At 42.8% G+C, this 18,495-nt stretch overlaps 1 protein-coding gene across 5 annotated transcripts in view; it reads right to left on the bottom strand.

Annotated features, from left to right (window-relative positions):
* COL15A1 (collagen type XV alpha 1 chain) overlaps window positions 1-18,495 on the bottom strand; it is a 268,400-nt gene that overhangs the window by 134,496 nt on the left and 115,409 nt on the right. For 4 of the 5 annotated variants that reach the window (XM_075921581.2, XM_075921579.2, XM_089776466.1 and 1 more), the window contains 5 exons: window positions 17,933-18,022; window positions 7,998-8,124; window positions 5,935-6,038; window positions 3,524-3,679; window positions 1,738-1,764 (listed from right to left, as the gene is read on the bottom strand). In XM_075921581.2, coding sequence (XP_075777696.2) covers window positions 1,738-1,764; window positions 3,524-3,679; window positions 5,935-6,038; window positions 7,998-8,124; window positions 17,933-18,022 — 504 coding nt within the window. The remainder of the gene's footprint in view (window positions 1-1,737; window positions 1,765-3,523; window positions 3,680-5,934; window positions 6,039-7,997; window positions 8,125-17,932; window positions 18,023-18,495) is intronic. The other variant, XM_075921580.2, reaches the window with a different exon arrangement.

Here is an 18,495-nt window from a genome sequence, read left to right as displayed (position 1 = left end):
TTATAGCATTAGTGTAGGAGATTTCTGGAAGGGGAAAGAAGTGCATGAAAATCTCCCCACCCAAAGGATTTCTTGCATGAGGGAGGGAAGGAGTGGGTGGGGGGGCGGGGAATAGAAAAAAGTCATGTAGGTAGTGTAGCTGGAAGATGTGTCACACTAGAGCATGTAGAGGGCATGTGGGTTACAGGAGATGAAAGGAGAGTGGGTGTGAGGGGGAACACATGACCCTGGGAGAAAGGATGGAATGTGGCAGCTAGAGGAGAAGCCAGAGACATGGGAGCGTGGGAGAAGGCTGGCAGAATGACACAGATGAGAAGCCTCTGGGGGACACCTCAGCATGGAGGACATTCACACAGAACAGCAGCAGGTGACAAATGCCCTGGGACAATGTAATGGGGGTGAGTTTCAGAAGCTGGGAGACAGGTTTGAGGCAGGGGAGGAAAGTGCAACAGAGCAACTGAGGTGGGGGGAAATGAGCAGAGAAGTGGTGATCAGGTGTACATGGTAGTTGTGGGCAGGGTGGAGCGAGGAAGTGAGGCAGGTGGTGCAGGTCAGTTAACAGGATAGAGCTGAGGACACAGAGGAATGGGGGTGAGGAAGCTCTGGAAGAAGGATTGCACCAGCTGAGGTTAGGCATGGGAGCTGGAGAAGCAGCAGCAGCTGGGAATTGGATAAGTGCGGTTGTCTAAGGTGGATAATCCCATATTGTTATTACCTTGCCCTTAACACCGGACATACACTGAAAAGGGTTCAAGTATATCCTCTTCTTGGGATTTCCCTTGTACTAACTTAAATAACTGTAAACAAAAAACTTCCTGCTTAACTTCCTGTTAGCCCCTGTTGGACCACTGCTGCCATATTTACCTGCACCTTCGCAGGTACAGGTGATCCAGCTCCCATTGGCCAGGAACAGCAATCCATGGCCAACAGAAGCTGCAATCCCCCATACCTGTGGGGGCGCAGGTAAATATGGTAGCCAGTGGCTAACCCTGACATACCAGATCTGGCCCATTGTCCAGTATTTGCCCACTACTGTGTTAAGTGCTAGAAGAAAGGGACTGAAAGGAGAAGCAACTGTGAAACTGATGCTTCAATGCATCCCTTAACTGATATCATGGTTACAAACATGGTTACAAAGCTCAACAGCCATAAGTCATGGTAAAGGGGTTAGTTTAAGCTATTGGCCAATCTTAAACACTACAGCCAGTCCCCGAGTTGCGAACGGTCGACTTATGACCGTTCTCAGTTACGACCAAAAGTGTCATAAATGGCGGACCCCGAGTTACGAACGTGATCTGCGCTTACGAACAGCGCGGTCGCGTGTAACTCAATGGGGTCCGACTTACGAACAAACCGAGGTACGACCAATTGCTTGGTCCGTAACCGGTTTGTAAGTCGGAGACAGGCTGTATTCACAAAACAGAAGAAAGACTCTAGGACTTTTGAAATCTATTTAGAAACATGGTACCTTCCACGTGAAACAGTCCATGCTCAGTCAAGGCTGGTCATCTGTCTGGCAGGGGTCTATACCACGTGCTTGTGATACACTTTCAAAAATTACAGTCTTCTTGCTTTTTACCGTAACATACTGAATCTGTTCAGACAGCAAAGCTGCCTCCTGAGAGCAGAATTTCAATAGAGCATTGTATATCTTAAGCTCAAACTTAGTCGTGTGTCTTAGTCATGTTAGAGTCTCTCAATTCAATGAACTAAAATAGGCACAAAAAAGGTACTTACTGGCAACCCGTCTTTACCAGGAATGCCCTAAAAGAAAACACCCATTTTAGAGAGGTAAATAGAACATGTATGAATAGAGTGAGCATATGTCCCTTTTTTATGCCCTGTCCCGACTTCTTTGGTCAAAAGTGTAAGTTTGTCCCATTGGCTCTTGCCAAGTTGGTCAGTTAGCCAGGGCATATGGGACAAACGACCATACTTGTCAAAAAAGGAAGGGGAGATGGAGAAGGGGTGGAGAGCAGGCAAGGCTTGAGAGAGCAGAGACACAAGCCCCACTCAGGCAGGAGGGGGCAAGGCTCAGGCAAGCGGCAGGGGAGGGCTTGGGTCAGCCCCTTGGGTCAGCCCCTTTGGGGAAACATGGTCACCCTAGGAATGCAGTAGTAGAAGAGAGATGAAAACAAAGAGCTGCATTTTAATGGCCAGTATTTCTTGCTGTGGCAAAATATCCAACCAGATTTGGGCTCTGTATTGTATTACCAGATGCACTATTTTGTATCCATATTCAATTGGGGGCATGTATTTGTGATCAAGGAGAGAGTGAAGGATAAGACACTCTGTATATCCAGAAGCTGCATCCTACAGAGGTACCTAAAACATGCATCTTGTCAACTACACAACCTGCCCATCCAACATTTCTCAGAATGCAAGCGCCTCCTTGAGAAGCTTGGCTGACACCTCAGCCATTGTGATGTTTTATATGCTTTGGGCCTGAATCGACAGGGCTAGGCACCGTGTAGAACCATTGACACATGTGCAGAAGAGTAAGACTACCATTCTGAGGAGGTATGGTTGAACACCCGCTTTGGCTACATGAGGTGTAAGGCAGTAGAGACAGCCCTTCACCTAGGTGTGATGAGTGAATACTGCTCTCTCTAGAGCAGCATTTCTCAAACTGGGCTCTGTGGACCTCTGTGGGTCCATGAGGGAACTCCAGGGGGTCCGCAAGCCCTAGTGATCAACACCTCCTCGTCCTGGAGCAAAGGCGCCCTACCTGCCCTGATTCTAGGCAGCTCCTGGAAGTGGTCATGGAGTCTCTGAGGCTCCGAGGTTCATGGGCAGACAGGGAGTCTCCATGTGCTGCCTTCACCCACGTGCTGGCTCTGCAGGTTCTATTGGCCAGGAACCATGACCAATGGGAGCTGCAGAGGCAGAGCTCGCAGGTGTGAGGGCACCATGTGGAGCCTCTTTGGCTGCTCATGTGCCCAGAAACCACAGGGACCTGGTGGCTGCTTCCTGGGAGCCGCAGTAAGTACTGCTGGGATCCCAAACCTCCTCCCGTAGCCCAACCCTCTGCCTTTAGTCCCGAGCTACCACCTGCAACTCAAACCCTTCGCCCTGGCCCCACCCCAGAACCCATACCCTCAGTAGCAGCCCTCATCCTCCTGCCCCAGCCTAGAGTCTCCTCTCATAACCAAACTCCCTCCCAGAGCCTCCAATCCCCTAACCCCTATCCCATCCCAGAGCCCCCTCCTGTACCCAAACTCCTCATCCCTGGCCCCACTGCAGAGTCTAAACCCCCAGATGAAGCCCTCACCCCTTCTCACATCCCACCCTCCTGGCCCAATGAGGTGAAAGTGAATGAGGATGGGGGACAGTGAGAGGGGGAATGGAGTGAGCAGGGCATGGCCTCAAAAGGGGGCATGGCAGGGGTGGGGTCTCACTGCAGGCATGGGGTAAGGGGTCCCTGAAAAAAAATTAAATCAAAATGGGGGTCCCTGGGTTGCTCAAGTTTGAGAACCACTGGTCTAGATGATTTGCATGGGTTCAACAGAGATGCAGTACTTACAGGCTCACCATCTCGCCCAGGTTTTCCTGGGGATCCAGGGGGTCCAAGAGTTCCTTGAATCCCTGTCTGCATATCTTCTAGTCCCGACTTTCCTGGTGGTCCTGGTGGCCCTGGTGGTCCTTGTTCTCCTTTTTCACCTCTGTCACCTTTTTGACCCTAAGAATGTAAAATATATAATAATCGGCTTTATTATTTTGTTCCTATTGTTTTAATATATATTGCCATTGTACCTGCAGGCCTCAGTCCAGTTTGGGGTGGCATTGTGCTAGGTTCTCTACAAACATCTCTCAGGATATTTAACCTCATTCTGACTGATCAAGGTTAATTAATCATTCTCCTAAAATGAGATGATTGCCTATGCTGGTCATGACCTAATTTCAGTGGTTATGTGCAGAAAGAATATAGTCCCCAACCAGCAACATATACATGTTTTAAAGTTGGTTTAAAAATGTAAACATAAATATGTTAACAATAATGGTCATTATTTAAGAATGCTCTTTTAGGCAACTAAAAAAAAAAAAAATCCAACATCCTCACCACACACATAGATACTCCAGTAATCATGAAATAAGACTTCTTTGGTTAAAAAAATAAACCTGGTAAGTGAAGTGAAAACAGTCATTACCACATATATGAAAAAAAATTAGGAAGTGGATAGCAATGAGTAAATTAGTAAATACAGACAATTGATAAGGGAGGTGGAAGGCATCAGTGACTAGTATAGTAAAGCACAATATCAAAAGAACATGTCAAGCCATGTGTCTAGGTTTTATTTTTTTTAAAGTCATAGCAATGCTCTATCTTCCTATTAAAGGTGGAATAAAAGTTTTATTTGTACTCCCCTGAGCTGGGAGTACACGTATCAAAGGAAAAACAGAAACAAAAGGTGAGAATTCAGATTGTGGCCAAAGCACGAAGAGGCATATGAAAGTTTAGGATAGCTGGCACATAAGTGCCTTGCAACACTGGCTATAAAAGTTCCATGAGAACTGCTGTTCTCACGTTCAGGAGATATTGTAAATATGAAGAAGACAGTAAATGTAAAGAAACTTGTCTGTGTTCGTGATAGGCTGAACAAGAAGTAGGATCAAGTGGACTTATAAGCTCTAGAGTTTTTCATTGTTTGGTTTTTGAGTGCTATGTACAAAAAAATATACATTTCTAAGTTTCACTTTTACAGTAAACATTTTGCACTACAGCAGTATATGAAGTCAACTGAAAGATACTATTTCCAGCATTTTTACAGTCCATAATTATAAACTAGGGGTCTGCACCACTGCTCACTATGCTCACCACTGCTCACTATGGTTGCCAACCCCTCCAACCCCCCCGGGAGTAGGTGTCTGGCCGGGGGGGGGGGGGGGAGGGATCAGAAGCAGGCCAGGGGTCTCAGTGAAAGGGATCAGTGAGGGGACTGGGGATGTGGGGTCTCGGTGAAGAGGGTGTGAGGTCTCAGCAGGATGGTGAGTGAGGGAGCTGGGAGTGTGGGGTCTCGGCTTAGGGAGGTATGAGTGAGAGGGCTGGGGTGTGCAGGGTTTTGGTGGAGGGGGTGCGTGAAAGGGCTGGGAGTGGGGGAGAGGGAGGCCATGCAGCTCGCAGCTCGCAGCTCCCACTTCCCTGGAGTACCAGAGAAGGGGGAGGCTGCACGGCTCCCATGTCCCACCTCCCCAGAGCACTGGGGAAAGGAAAGGGGGAGGCCACACAGCTCCCTGGAGCACCAGAGAAGGGGGAGACTGTGCAGCTCCCACATCCCATCTACCTGGAGCACTGGGAAGTGGGGAGGGGGAGGGTGTGCAGCTCCTGCATCCCTGGAGCACTGGGGAGGGGGGAGGCCACCCGGCTCACAATGAAGCCTAGGTAAAAACTCCCAATGAACTCCAGAGGGAACTCCCCATGAAGCCTAGGTAAAGAATGTAAGATCAGCCCCTCAACATGGAGCATTCTCTGTAATTGCAAATGTGTTTTGTGTACTACTACACCTGTCGGAATAAAATAGACCCCTAGTCTGCCATGCTGTCTCTACAATTTAGTTCAAGATGGCTTTTATAAAATAAACAACAAATCCAGACTCTCACTTTGAGGATATATATATTCTTTTTCCATTGCTTCTTTGAACTAAAGTAAAAGTAGCTGAGATCAAAAAATACATGTTTGCTGTGTCTATGGCTCAGTCTGAACAGGAAAGTTTGGATCTGCAACTGAACTGTCCCATAGTTCAAGTAAGATTGAAGACAACATCACCATGAGATAACATAGCTGTTTAAGTGTACAAATAACCAATCACCACAAACATTATAGCAAGTTGGAAAGGATAAAGATGCTAATTCAGGAAAGTACTTAATTATATGCCCGAGTGCTTTCCTGAGTCAGAGCCACAATGAGAAGCAACATAGTAAACCATCCATACGGACCTGTACTTCTCTCTCTCCTTGCAAAATAATAGCACCAGAACCAGTTTCTTGTTTTAGTATTTCCTGGGCTATCGTAGTGGTGTCTCTTTCATGTTGATCATTTCCTGCATTGGTTGAACATAAAATAAAATAAAATAAAATACATTTAGCAGGAAAGAGGAGCACATATATAATAAGGTAAAAGAACAAAAATAATTGGTATTTGACAAAAATGCACAAACCAAAAAACAAATTGGGAAAGAAGAAGAGAAAACCCCAAAATCCAAGACAAAAATAAAATCAGAGGAAAAAAAGCTTTCTGTGATAGAGAAGGATGGAGTTTATACAGACATTTCAAAAACTTTGAAAGATGGTTAGGGTGAAAACAAAACTAATAAGTGAAAAAGAATGAAGAAGATGGGCACAAAAGAGGGGGCCATGCTGTAGGAATGAGTGAGATAAGGAGAGTGCAGTGGATGATCTTCTTGCTTCAGCCCTTTGCCCTCCCACTACCTAGCTTTCAACTGCGCAGATTTAAAAATGAGGGATGTGCCCTGCAAGGTTTGTTGGAGGAACTGCTGGCTCAAGCATAATCCTCTGACTACAAGTGAGACTATTAGTTATGCAGTCTCCTCTCTGGCCTTGATCCTATAACTAGCCCCTGCTGTAGTAATGTAGTTGTGTGCTGTGATTTTCTCACTATGGGAGGCGGTTGGGTTTTCCTCTGTGCTTGTGCCCTGCTTAGCACTTTGTACCTGGCACTTACATACAAATGCTCTACACATGCAATGCAGAGGTTGGTGCCTTGCACTTTACATTTTTTTACCCCTCACAGTTTCTCACTTTGTCATTCATTGGGTGGTCATGATGATAAAGTTAAATTAGTCATTCACCTTGAGTGAGGAAAACTGATCCTGTGGCTAAAATAGTAGATTGGAGCTCAAGAAGAATGGATTCAGTTCTTGGATGTGTCACAGACTTCTTGTTTGACCGTGACCATGTCACTTAGGGCCAGATTTGTAAAGGTATTCAGGTGCCTAAAGATACAGATAGCGACAAAGTTTGATTTTCAAATTGCCCAGGCACCTAACTCCCATTGAAATCAACAGCTTCAAAGGTTTTTTACTGAAATCAACCTAACTTTAGATGCCTACGCACTTCTGAAAACCATACTAGACACTTATCTGTATCTTGAGGTGCCAAAATTTGACCCTTAATCTCTCTGTACCTGTTTCCCCACTGTGAACTGGGGACAATACTCCCCTGTGTCACAGGATGTGGCAAGAATATATTTGTTTGTGTGGTACACAGACATTACTTGGTAAATAACAGTGTTGTCAAGTGTGCAGAATTTACTACCATAAGAGATCACATAATTCCTGGAGCTAAATTTTTCAAAGGGGTGGATAATTTTAGAACTAACAACATATATATTTATACATTTTGATATGGGGTAATGACAGGTCCAGGCTCCTAGTTAAAGAAGTAAAAATTCTTCCTACATATAGTACTGCACAGTTGATCAGGTACATTACTGGAGGACTGCAAGACACCAGAGCTGGTGGGTGTGCATGTCTGATCATTTGCATTGCTGTCCATTGAGAATCATACAGACAGGGAATTCACTTAAATTCTTTATTATGTCTATTTTTCCTCTTAAATAAAATATATTTTTTTAAAATAGTGCCTTGATTGGGACTCATCTTTGATGTAGTGGAGGGCTACACCTGCTCTTTGTACATCGAAGACCTAAAGATCTTTTTTGCCCAGGGTGAGGTTAAACGATCTGGCTGGCAAAAAGGGATTCAGGAGGGACTCAGGATAGTCTCTACCTATATCCACTGTTACAATGGACCATGTGAAAAATTCAAAGTATAACCGTTTGGGGGAAAATGCATTTTACCCTGCTGTAGGCTCATCATGTTCAGCACTGAGGAGATGCCAATCATAATGAATTGAACATTTATTTTAAGATATTTAGAATCATGATGTATATTTCAGGTAGCACCCAAAACATTTCACACATGTTCCATAGGCCTGACCCTGAAGAGCACAGAAGTAGTAAAAGAGGTAATATATAGTGCCTTGTTTTTTGATTGTAGGTGATTCAGATGTTTCGTCTGATATATGATGTCCTGAGAAATCAATTTCTTCCAGTTGAGCTGATACAGTTGGAGGTGCTTCTACAGGTTCAGCTGTTATTTCCGCAGGCTAAAAGAAATAAATTCCCAAACAATTGCTGAGCAAGAAAGGAAAGCAAAACCTATCTGATCATTATTCCTGAGAAAAAGTATTACTATACAAAATGATCAGCAGGTTTGTTCTACTCCAGAGCATTCACAAGCCTGCTGTATTTACGAAGTACAACTAGAGTCTTGGTTTTCTTTCAAAGATTATTTTTTAGGCATTATTAGGAACAGGTGCACAATTTTTTGAATATGTTTTCAGTTACTGCTAAGAGGCAGGTACTAATAAAATTAACATTTACTAACATGCAGTATTAGCACAGGGTTATGTTCACAATAAAGTTTGTTTCCTCTTTGATCACTGTTCTTTCTTAAATACCTCATTTTTGTTTGGCAGGGACCATCTCACTAATTTATAGCCAAATGGTTTTATTATGAACTTCATACAATATGTATGTAAGTTTCAACAAAATTCTCCTGAAAGTCTAGCAAACAGATTCTCCTGAAACCCAAATCCTTCAGGTCAGGTAAGATACATTTGGCACAAGCCTGTAGAGAGCACAGGTGGCATTAAGCCACCATTGTGGCTTCTTGTTCTTGGAGCTGACAAGTGTCAGCCCTATCCACACAATTGGCTATTTGCTCTGTCTTCTGCTGGCTGCCCATGAGCAATAAGGACAATTTCAGCAGCCTGGGATCAGGTAAGTGTAGGAATACACCTACCACACTGCAGATGCTCAGAGCTTGTGTATATAAACGGTTACTATGTGGCAAACTTGGGGGGTAAATCTGCCTTGCCAACGCATTAACTGTCTGTGGGCACTCTCTGGCATGAGTAAAATTTCTGTAGTGCACTTTCATCTATACACTTTGTACTGGGAGGAGACCAAAGAGCATTATAGAACTTTTAGTGCCAAGCAGCAAAGTCCACATGGACAGTTGGTGTGTGGCACATTAGTGTGAGGTCGCTACATCCCAGCTTTCCATGTACTAACTGTTTATATAGACTACCTCTCAGAGGCTTGGGACAGAGCTGACTGCCCTACTCAGTTCTCCACTGGCTAATTACGCCAGGTTTAAATGTGATTTTTGTTGCCATAGCAACATGGAGCATTTGGAGTGGGCCAAAAAAATCTGGCAAAACTGCACACAATAATAATAAGGCATTTTAACATATTTTGTTATACGTGTACAAAAATGGCATTTTCCCTAAAACACCATTAGCCTGGTATTATTCTTGTGTGTTTTAATGTATTTACAATAGGGAAAAACCTTTCAAGGCATTTGGTGTGTTTCATAATAAAGCATTAGATATAAGGTTCCAGGTCCTTTCAAGACAGCACTCAAGCATGAACTAAGGTCTCATTGATATCAATGGAAACAGAGCACACACTAAAAAAGAAGAACCATGAAAGCAATGAGAAGAGGACTAAATACCGTTTGGAACAGAGACTGTTCTGTTTATACGGTACCTAGTTCATAGGCACCCTAGTCCCCGTTGTGCTATCACAATACAAACCACAATTATAATTGGTGGGTGCCGATTCTTGCTTTTTCCAGATTTGAATCTTGCTACTTGTGTTAAAAAAACCAGCTGTTGGAGGCTTCACGGCTTCTCTTTAGTTACGTGTAAAGCTCTGAGGAAACACAGGGTAGGTCAACACTACAATTAAAAACCCGTGTCTGGCTGGTGCCAGCTGACTCAGGCTTGAGGGCTCGGGCTAAGGGGCTGTTTAACTGCAGCAGAGGTGCTCGGGCTTGGGCTGGAGCTTGAGTTCTGGGACCTCAATCACAGGAGGGTCCCAGAGCTTGAATGTCTACAGTACATTTGAACAACTGCTTAGCCCAAGCCCCTTACCTGAAGTCAGCCGGCACGGGGCAGTCACTGGCGACTAACTGCAGTGTAGACATGCCCATATTTGTTTTAGGAAATCAATTCTGACTCTGTTTCTTTCAAAACTTAAAAGAGGAAAGAATAACAAAAGTCTTGTTCACAGTAGGCCAGATCCAATTCTCAGTGAGGTCAGCAGGAGTCTTTCCATTCATTACACTGGATTTCAAATACCTTTGCTCTAACAGGTTACAGGTCATCTTATCTTTTCCTTTACTTTTGTATACTTTTTTGTGATATTTACTTTTCACTGGTGCCAACAGCCTAATGTACCCTTAAACATAATCTGTTAATCTGAATGGTAATAAACTTAAAAGTATTAAGCTTTGCCATGTTTTAACATGCAGGACAGGACATTGTGTATACAAATCCTTTAATAAGGTTAAGTCTAGATGGCTATGCCTCCTGCAAAGAGGAGCAGATATATTTTCCTCTAAATGCAGTCTCCAGTGACTTTCCTCTTCTGCTTCTCTATAACTAATACTACACAGAAACAATAGATAGAAATGGAAAATCCCTGCTGGAATGCATGGCTTTGTTCAGTTATAGGAATCAAATGTTTTACATTAATGTGGAGACAAATGAAGCAGAGAAAAGATTTATATAAAACATTTCCTTTTACTAATGTTGAATAATAGATAAGCTTTAATAAAAGGGAAAAAGTGATCTTGGTAATTCCACCCCAAAATCTGACTTCCTTCCCTAGAAAGATAATGAGAAAAATACTGAGGGGAACAAATTGCTGTAACAGCCAAAACAGAACAGAACAGTGAGCAATAAGCAACACGCTGAATGGTAATAAAAATAAAATCATGCCACATAAATGTGATTACTTGACAGGGCTGCATGGATTAACAGATAAAGAAAACTATAAACTATGTATATTGCTATTGGATTTTAGTAGAGCATTTAACAACAACTCATGAAATCTCTCAAAATTCATTCACATTGGTTTGGACAGGAGCACTGCCAAGTACTGTAGAAAGAAAACAGGCTGAAGAACTATATGTGATGAAGAGCAATATACTGAACAGAGAGGAGGTGTATGGAGTGGGTGACAAGGACCTGTGTTAGAATCAAAGGGCTGAAGTATTCCCTCTGCATACATACACTTTCCCCAGGCACAAGGAAGAGGGATTGCTTTTTTCAGGGGTACATTGATGGAACAGAAGGCAGCCCCTCTGCAAGTGTCCTGTAGGGGTATGGAGAAAAGGGTATGAATGGTTGGCTGCATTCCCTACAGACCCATTGAATATCCATATATAAATCTGTACAGAAGTCCACAGAATTTGGAGCTGGGTCAACTCCCTTTGTGACTCCCACTGAACAGTCAGAGAGAAGAGACAAAGGCAATAGCAACCTGGCTGCTGCACGGGCAGAGAAAGTACTGGAGATATGTAGAAGTGCAGCCATGCACGGACAGTTCCTGTGCCCTTGCCTTTTAGCTATGTCCTTTTAAAGTGAAGCTCCAGGATTTCTGTGGTTGGGAGATCTCACTCCCAGCACAGATGTGCAGCCCATTCAATTCTCCTTGAGTTCCCAGTTTTCCACCTCTGTGAAAGCTCATACACAAGTTTCTCTGTAGGAGGAAGTTTTTCTGGCCTTTAGACTATAGAGAAGGAAAGGACCCATGAGGTCATCTACCTCACCTCTCTGCCAGACCAGAATGGTTTGTTATTGCACATTTAGGACCCAAAGCTACAAGATGATGATAACCTCAAGTGAGAGGCTGAGAACTCTCATCTTCCAGTTGAGTTCAGAAGGCCCTTGCTCAGGAAAGAGTTCAGACGTCAATGTGACAGACAATAGGGTTTCCAGCACTTCCCTTCACAGAATGCAACATAGGAAGAAATATTTCATGACTGTGACAGGGTATGTGGCTCATGGCTCAGGGTCATTCAGTCCTCTTCAGTTATCAGACACAGCAGGAAGGGGACAAGCGGTGCCTCTAAAGGGCTGAGAGAACTGAGATTGACAGAGTGCAACAGGAATCAAGTGGAGTTCTATGCAAGCCCTGAAGCAGGGGGCAGGAGAAGGTGAAGAAAGGAGAAGACTCCTGGGCTCCTGCAGCCTGTGTTGGTCAAGGGAATGGCTTTGTTTTGTGTGCACTTGGGAGTTTATGTTTCAATTAATAAACCATGCCCTGAGGCAATGGCCTGAAAGAAACTTCAGTGTGGCAATGGGTTTTTCCTGGACTGGCGAGGGAGCTTCCAAAGATATTCAGTCTAAACATTCTGTTTCCTTACTTCATCCCATTGTTTTCATGTAGGCTCTATCTACACTGCCAAGTTTTGTCTACAAAACTTATGCTGACAACCAAAAGTCAATAAAACAAAAATCTCCAGAGGGAGTCCACGCTTGCTCCCTCTGTTAAGAGATCGTGTCCACCCTCACGGCATCGACAGTGTGACCAGTGCACTGTGGGTATGTATCTCACAGTGAAGTGATAGGGGAAGGTAGAGCTGATCATATCTTGGGATTTCCCCCTCCTCCCCAGGTTCTCCCACAGTCTCCTCAGCTGCTGGGAGTAGCATCCTGAGTAACTCTGGGAGCTCTCCATGCTGAGGAATGTTAAAGCAGCATAGCAGTCTCTCCAGGGTCTCCCCTCCCCTTTTCCCCCAGGAGCAGTCTGTTGCCACTGTGTCCCTACTTCAGGGAAGAACTGCATTCCAATAATGTGATCTTTGTTTCCTCCCCAAAGAGAGCAGCACACCGAGCTATCAGATACTTCCCAGAGCTTTGAAAGGGGAAGGGCACACACCTTCAGAGCAGCAGAGATCAAAACACTGAGCAGACCCATCAGGGCAGGCATTGTGAGATACACTGGCTCTTTCTCAACACTAAAGGAAGGGGAAAAGAAAAGTCTCTCATGGGGTAAAAGATTTTTGTTGCCAAAACTGGGCGTTTCACATTGCAGTATGTACGCTCTCGGGGTATGTCTATACTACAAAGTTAATTTGAACTAACAGCCGTTAGTTCAAATTAACTTTCACAGGCGCTACATATACAAACCGCTAGTTTGAACTTAATTTGAACTAGTGGAGCGCTTAATTCCAACTAGGTAAACCTCATTCTACGAGGTCCCTCATCAAGGTAGACAAGCAAGCGGGGAACCCTGAGAACTGTCTGTCCAGGGTGGGGGTCCCTTCAAGCATAGCCCTGGGCTAGCCTGAGGCAGCAGCTCCATACTCTAAGTCCTAACCTGATGCCCTGCCGGCACTGCTTCCGGCCAGCCTTAACTTTGGTTCAGGGTCCACTCAATGTGGACATGCTAGTTCGAATAAGCAAAATGCTAATTTGAATTAGTTTTTAGGTCTAGATGCACTAGTTCGAATTAGCTTAGTTAGCCCCACTATTTTATCACCCAAAGACCGTTTTTGGCAACAAAAAACTTAGTAGTGTAGACAAAGGCTCAGAGTTCCTGGTCAACACTAGTGTCAAGTGTTCTACACACTCTGGCTATTGCCCAGACTTTAGGCTGTACAACTAATCCCCAAGTCAAGTGGTTAATGGTATATTTGAAATTAGAGTAGGGAATCCTGCCAGGAGCAACCCTGCTTTATCAGGAGATGAATTAGATGCCCCACATGTCTTTTCCATCTCTAAATTCTATGATCGATGTAATGCTCATTCAGAACAATAGTATATTTTTGCCACAAGGTGATGGAATTTCTTAAATTTATTTTTGCCACCTTTAATGCTACCTCCTAAGGACTAGACAAAGGCTTTACATCTCTGCCCCAGGAAGAAACTGTGATTCAGGTGAGCTTATTTTAAAGAGTGCAACATACATTTCTCTTGCACCAGCCAATTCGCTATCCACTACTGGCACTCCATCCTACTTCTTGTCTACCTGCATGTGAGGTGGAGGCAGAGAAGAAAGCAATGGTGCTGCACAGCTTGCTCTCCACCAGTGCACAGAGTGGCAATTTGGCTAAGCTGGGCAATTATTTGACTGTGTGCACGCTCATGGCACTCATGTCTGCATGTCAGAGTTTTGTCCTAATTCTCTAACTATAATAGATGTGTTGTTGTTGGGGTTTTTTTTTCTTTAAAGAAAACCTCTTTTAGTAGATTGCCATATTTAATCAGGAATAAAATGCATAATCTGGTACAGGCTGTCAAGTATTACACATAATCCAAATATGAGTGCTGAATTGATTAACATCATTTACATTTCCGCATAGGAAGGTCTTGGTTATGAGAAATGAGTTGTAAAGGTGCCAAAACATATTTTTGAATGTAAGAAAAGAGAGTGGATAGTATGAGAACAGAAAAGACCCAAGAGGTTTAGCTCAGCATTATAAATGGAAGGTGTCCAGAATACTAACCAATTACCTAATTATACAGTACAGAAATGGAAATTAATCCAATCAGAAAATAATGATCTTTAACATTCCTTTCAGTTCCTTCATCCCAGTCTCACATTTGGCAGAATTTAGTAATTGGCCTTGGGACTCTCCCTCTCTCCTCACAGATAAATTCTGCCAATGTTGGTCACTTTATGAGTAAACTATACCCGGGTGTCCATAAACAACTGCTTTCAGAGCAGCAGTTCTAGAAATGAGCCATCTCTTTCTTGATGATTCCCTCTATGCTGAAAAACTATGTTCAGTCCATTGAATTGAAATGTACTGAAATATCCTAAACTGTTCAATCTATTGTTACTGCACTGTACAATTTAGCAGAATACAAATAATTAGATTATGCACTCTTGATGCAAATAAGAGACATCATTCAGCAGCTATATTGTCAAGTATTTCTCTGGACTTGTTTCATTCCAGACTAGCTTGGGAACCTACTTTGAACTATTAATCTTGCACAGTTTGCTTGGCAATTTGTACTGGAATAGTATTGTGTGAATACAAACTCTCTCAAAAGCATCTATCAGTAACAGTATTGATTATTACATTGTCAATCTGGTTATGTCCATTGTTTCTTTAGAAAAGGCACATTAAAATCCTTTGGAAAGTATACAGTTTCAACAAGTAACATTTAGACATTTCACATTTGGCAAAAACCCTTAACTTTTTAAAAAGGTAATGTAAATCTTAGGCATTAGTTATACACTGTTGCTGCCTTTTTGAAATCTAATGGCATTATTGTAACACAATTTAAAAACACTAAGTTATATGTGTTGCTTAAGAAAGCACTTTCATATAAATTCTTACACTCCCTCCAGGATAATGATTATTTGGCTCAAAAACCCATGCAATGTAAAACATGGGGTGATTATCTCATACAAAGAGCCTCACAGTAGCTGTAACTAGGACTTCACACAGACCTTCTTTGTTTCAAGGCACACTAAAAAATGACAAACCATTACTGGAAAAGTGCATATCAAATGAATACAGAATGTATAGATGTTGCTTGTTTTGAGGGTTTTAAATAACAAAATACTTCTGAACATTCATTTTTCGAATGTGCTCTATTAGCATAATATTTCAATCTGAAGGGAAAGCAGCAGCTTTGTAATTCTAAAAAAACCCAAACCCTCTCTTAGCTTTAGTTTCCTACATAGTATACAAACTGCTTTTAAAATAACAGAAATAAATAACAGATCAGTACATGGGAGAGTGGGTCTTGTTTTACGGAAAAATTGAAACATAGATACATTAAAGATGTATAAAAAGTTTTACAATGGTTTAGTAATGCCCATGTGTGTGACTGCCTTGCAGAGACCCATAGGAAACTGGAAGAGTTTGCTCCGCCCATTAGTGCCAACCACAGATTCATCATTCCTATAATACACCACAGCCACATTTTTCCTCAACAGTGCTGATGTTGTCACTTCCCTTGGCATTGATTCTTAATTACCAGTTTCTAATTTACTGCAGACCAGTGCTACAGAGCCAGAAACCACACACTACATTGTTTTTTCCAAGAAGATATGACATGCCTGTACTATTCTGACAAGGTTAAACCTTGACATGATGTTTCTGCAGGGGTTTCCTGTCTAGCGCAGGGGAGATCTCGGAAGTGTGGCTCATCAAAGCAATAGGTCCCCGCTTAGCTGCCTGATAAACTTGTGAATGCGGGAGTATACTTTAGCCCTGGGCAGTAACTATTTTACTTCTAGTTCACCTCTCATGTAAATGGGAGATGTGCTAACAATGTAATCTCAACTGCAACCTTCTGCTCATGAGGAAAATGCAAACTCTTTACGTGGTCCTTAAAAGTTTATGCAAGCCACCACCTCTTCACTTAGTAAGGTAGGTACATTTTTGGCTTGTTAGCAGGCTATTTTTAGACATGCTACCTGACACATTGCTATGGGTTACCAAGAAAAACAGTCTACCGGCAAGAGAGAGTTCCATGCCACAGCACTGCAGCATGGAACTCACTATTCAACCAAAACACACATACACCCGAAGCACAAGCAGTAGCCAAAAAGTCTTCCACTTGGTTTAATGCCCTGCCACATTACTCCTTTAAAGAAGCAGGACACACACAATCTGCAAAAGGGTATGCTCTGTGGAAACTTAGACGTGATCATGGAAAAGTCAAGATAATACATGGGACGGTCTACAAAAACAGTCTAGCTTAGTACAGGAAAAATGTCTCATATTTCTTATACAGGAAACATTTCTTCTGACCATTCTGGTTCATTCTATACCTAAGCAGGGGTCCCTAGGTCTCAGGTACTCCTTGTCCTCTTGTATGGCATGCAGACAAGGATACCTTTATTCTGTGTTCTGAAGGAAAAAATAAACTGAATTAAAGAAAGAATCACTCTTACAGCCCATGATTTATGGTACTTTGCATCTCATCAAGTACCCGATATGGCCAGTCTAGAAAGGGCGAAGGAGCTCTCAGGACATTTGACATCCCTCTTCTTATATTAATTATTTTTAATGGATTACAGGGTACCAAAAGACTTATTTAAATAAGGGCAGAAAATACATCCCTTCTTTCATCAGGCCTCCCAAAGACTACAGGGTGGAATAAGGAGAGCTGGGGGAGGAAGGCTATACAGTGCACAGAGGATGAGCAAGGACACTTAGGGTACGTCTACACAGCGGGGCTATTTTGGGATACTGATATTTTGCTACCCCACATCTTTTGAACATGCCCACTATTTCAAGATAGCGCATCTGCTATTTCGAGACCTATTTCAGCAACCCTGTAACCCTTGTTCCACGGGAGCTAAGGGATATCTCGAAATGGTGAGTTAATTTGAAATTTGGTGCTGCGTAGACGTGCCAAATTTCAAAATACGCTATTTTGAAATTTAATCAAAATAAGATACACAATTTGTATAGCACAAATGGCATATCTTATTTTGAGTTTAGAGCGCAGTGTAGACATGCCCATAGTGAATGATACTGACCCTGCAAATCTATATCAAATTTTGGTCATGGTCTACGTTTAACTACTACTGTGCAATTCTGGACTAAATCAAGCTTTACACTGGTGTAAATTAGAAAGATCTGAGCTGTATGTTGACAAGATAGGCAGTGAACAAATAAACAAGGCAGGAGTCTACTTGCTGAATCATCAAGAGAGATTTAAAAAGTACTGAAACAAAACACAGTAGGTTAGCTGCTTATCACCCAGCATCAATGTGTGTAAATAGAATGTTGTGGAGGCTTAAAAAAAGGGCATGAGAGAAGAGATGAGGGCAGAATTCTGCAATACTATCTTGTAAACCTATAAAACAAGAGAACTCTAGGGGGAAAAAAACCTCAGTAAATTGCACTCCTCCATACAGGCAATTCTATGGGCAGCATAACAATGTGTTGACCCTTGCTTAGGGCAGATTTGTTAATTCACTATCAAGCCCAAAGGAAATTGCACTTTCAAAGCCATATTCTGCCTTTGGTTGGGCACACATCATTCCAACTGGCTTCAGAAGGTGCCACAAATTAATATCTAATGGCAGCGTTTGCACCTCATTGCTTAATGGGGTGGTAAAGGAGAAAGATAAATTGCTGACACTTACTAGCGGTGGAGAAGATGCTATGACTTCTTGTGTCTCAAGAATTCCTTCCTGCTCTTGAATGCTACCAGCGCCACTAGAATCTCCTGATGCCTACAAAAAAAGTAAATTATTAGGGTAAGTATAGAATATTCCAAGGTCAGAAATGTTATGTTCTAGCATGAAACAGCTCTTCAGATTCTTTTCTACTTTACTTTTCAATTGTCGTTACATTGAGGGGAAATTGTTATGAGTATTGCTCAGCAATTTATTACAAATTAACATATCTCAGCTTTCAAAGACGAGCCTGGAGAGGAGTTCATTAGCCAAATGATTGTCACCACTCAAAGTCTCAAAGGTGGTGGACACTAAAGATTGGAAAAGTTATTTGAGGATTCTGGCTTCCAATGGGCACAGCATGGAACCAAACACACCAACAAAGCAGTTTCAAGCATCTCAATCTGTTCCAAAGAAGAGAGATAACCATTGTTTCTGTAAAGAACCGAGGGTAAAGAAGACCAGGCTGCAGGGGCCCCAGATCTCTGACACACCTTTGTTGCCACCAAAGAGCAGGATGAAGTAGAGTC

This window comes from Pelodiscus sinensis, chromosome 2 (assembly GCF_052426305.1).
Source record: "Pelodiscus sinensis isolate ZL-2025 chromosome 2, ASM5242630v1, whole genome shotgun sequence".
Lineage (NCBI taxonomy): Eukaryota > Metazoa > Chordata > Testudines > Trionychidae > Pelodiscus > Pelodiscus sinensis.
This window is presented reverse-complemented; position numbering and strand designations above follow the sequence as displayed.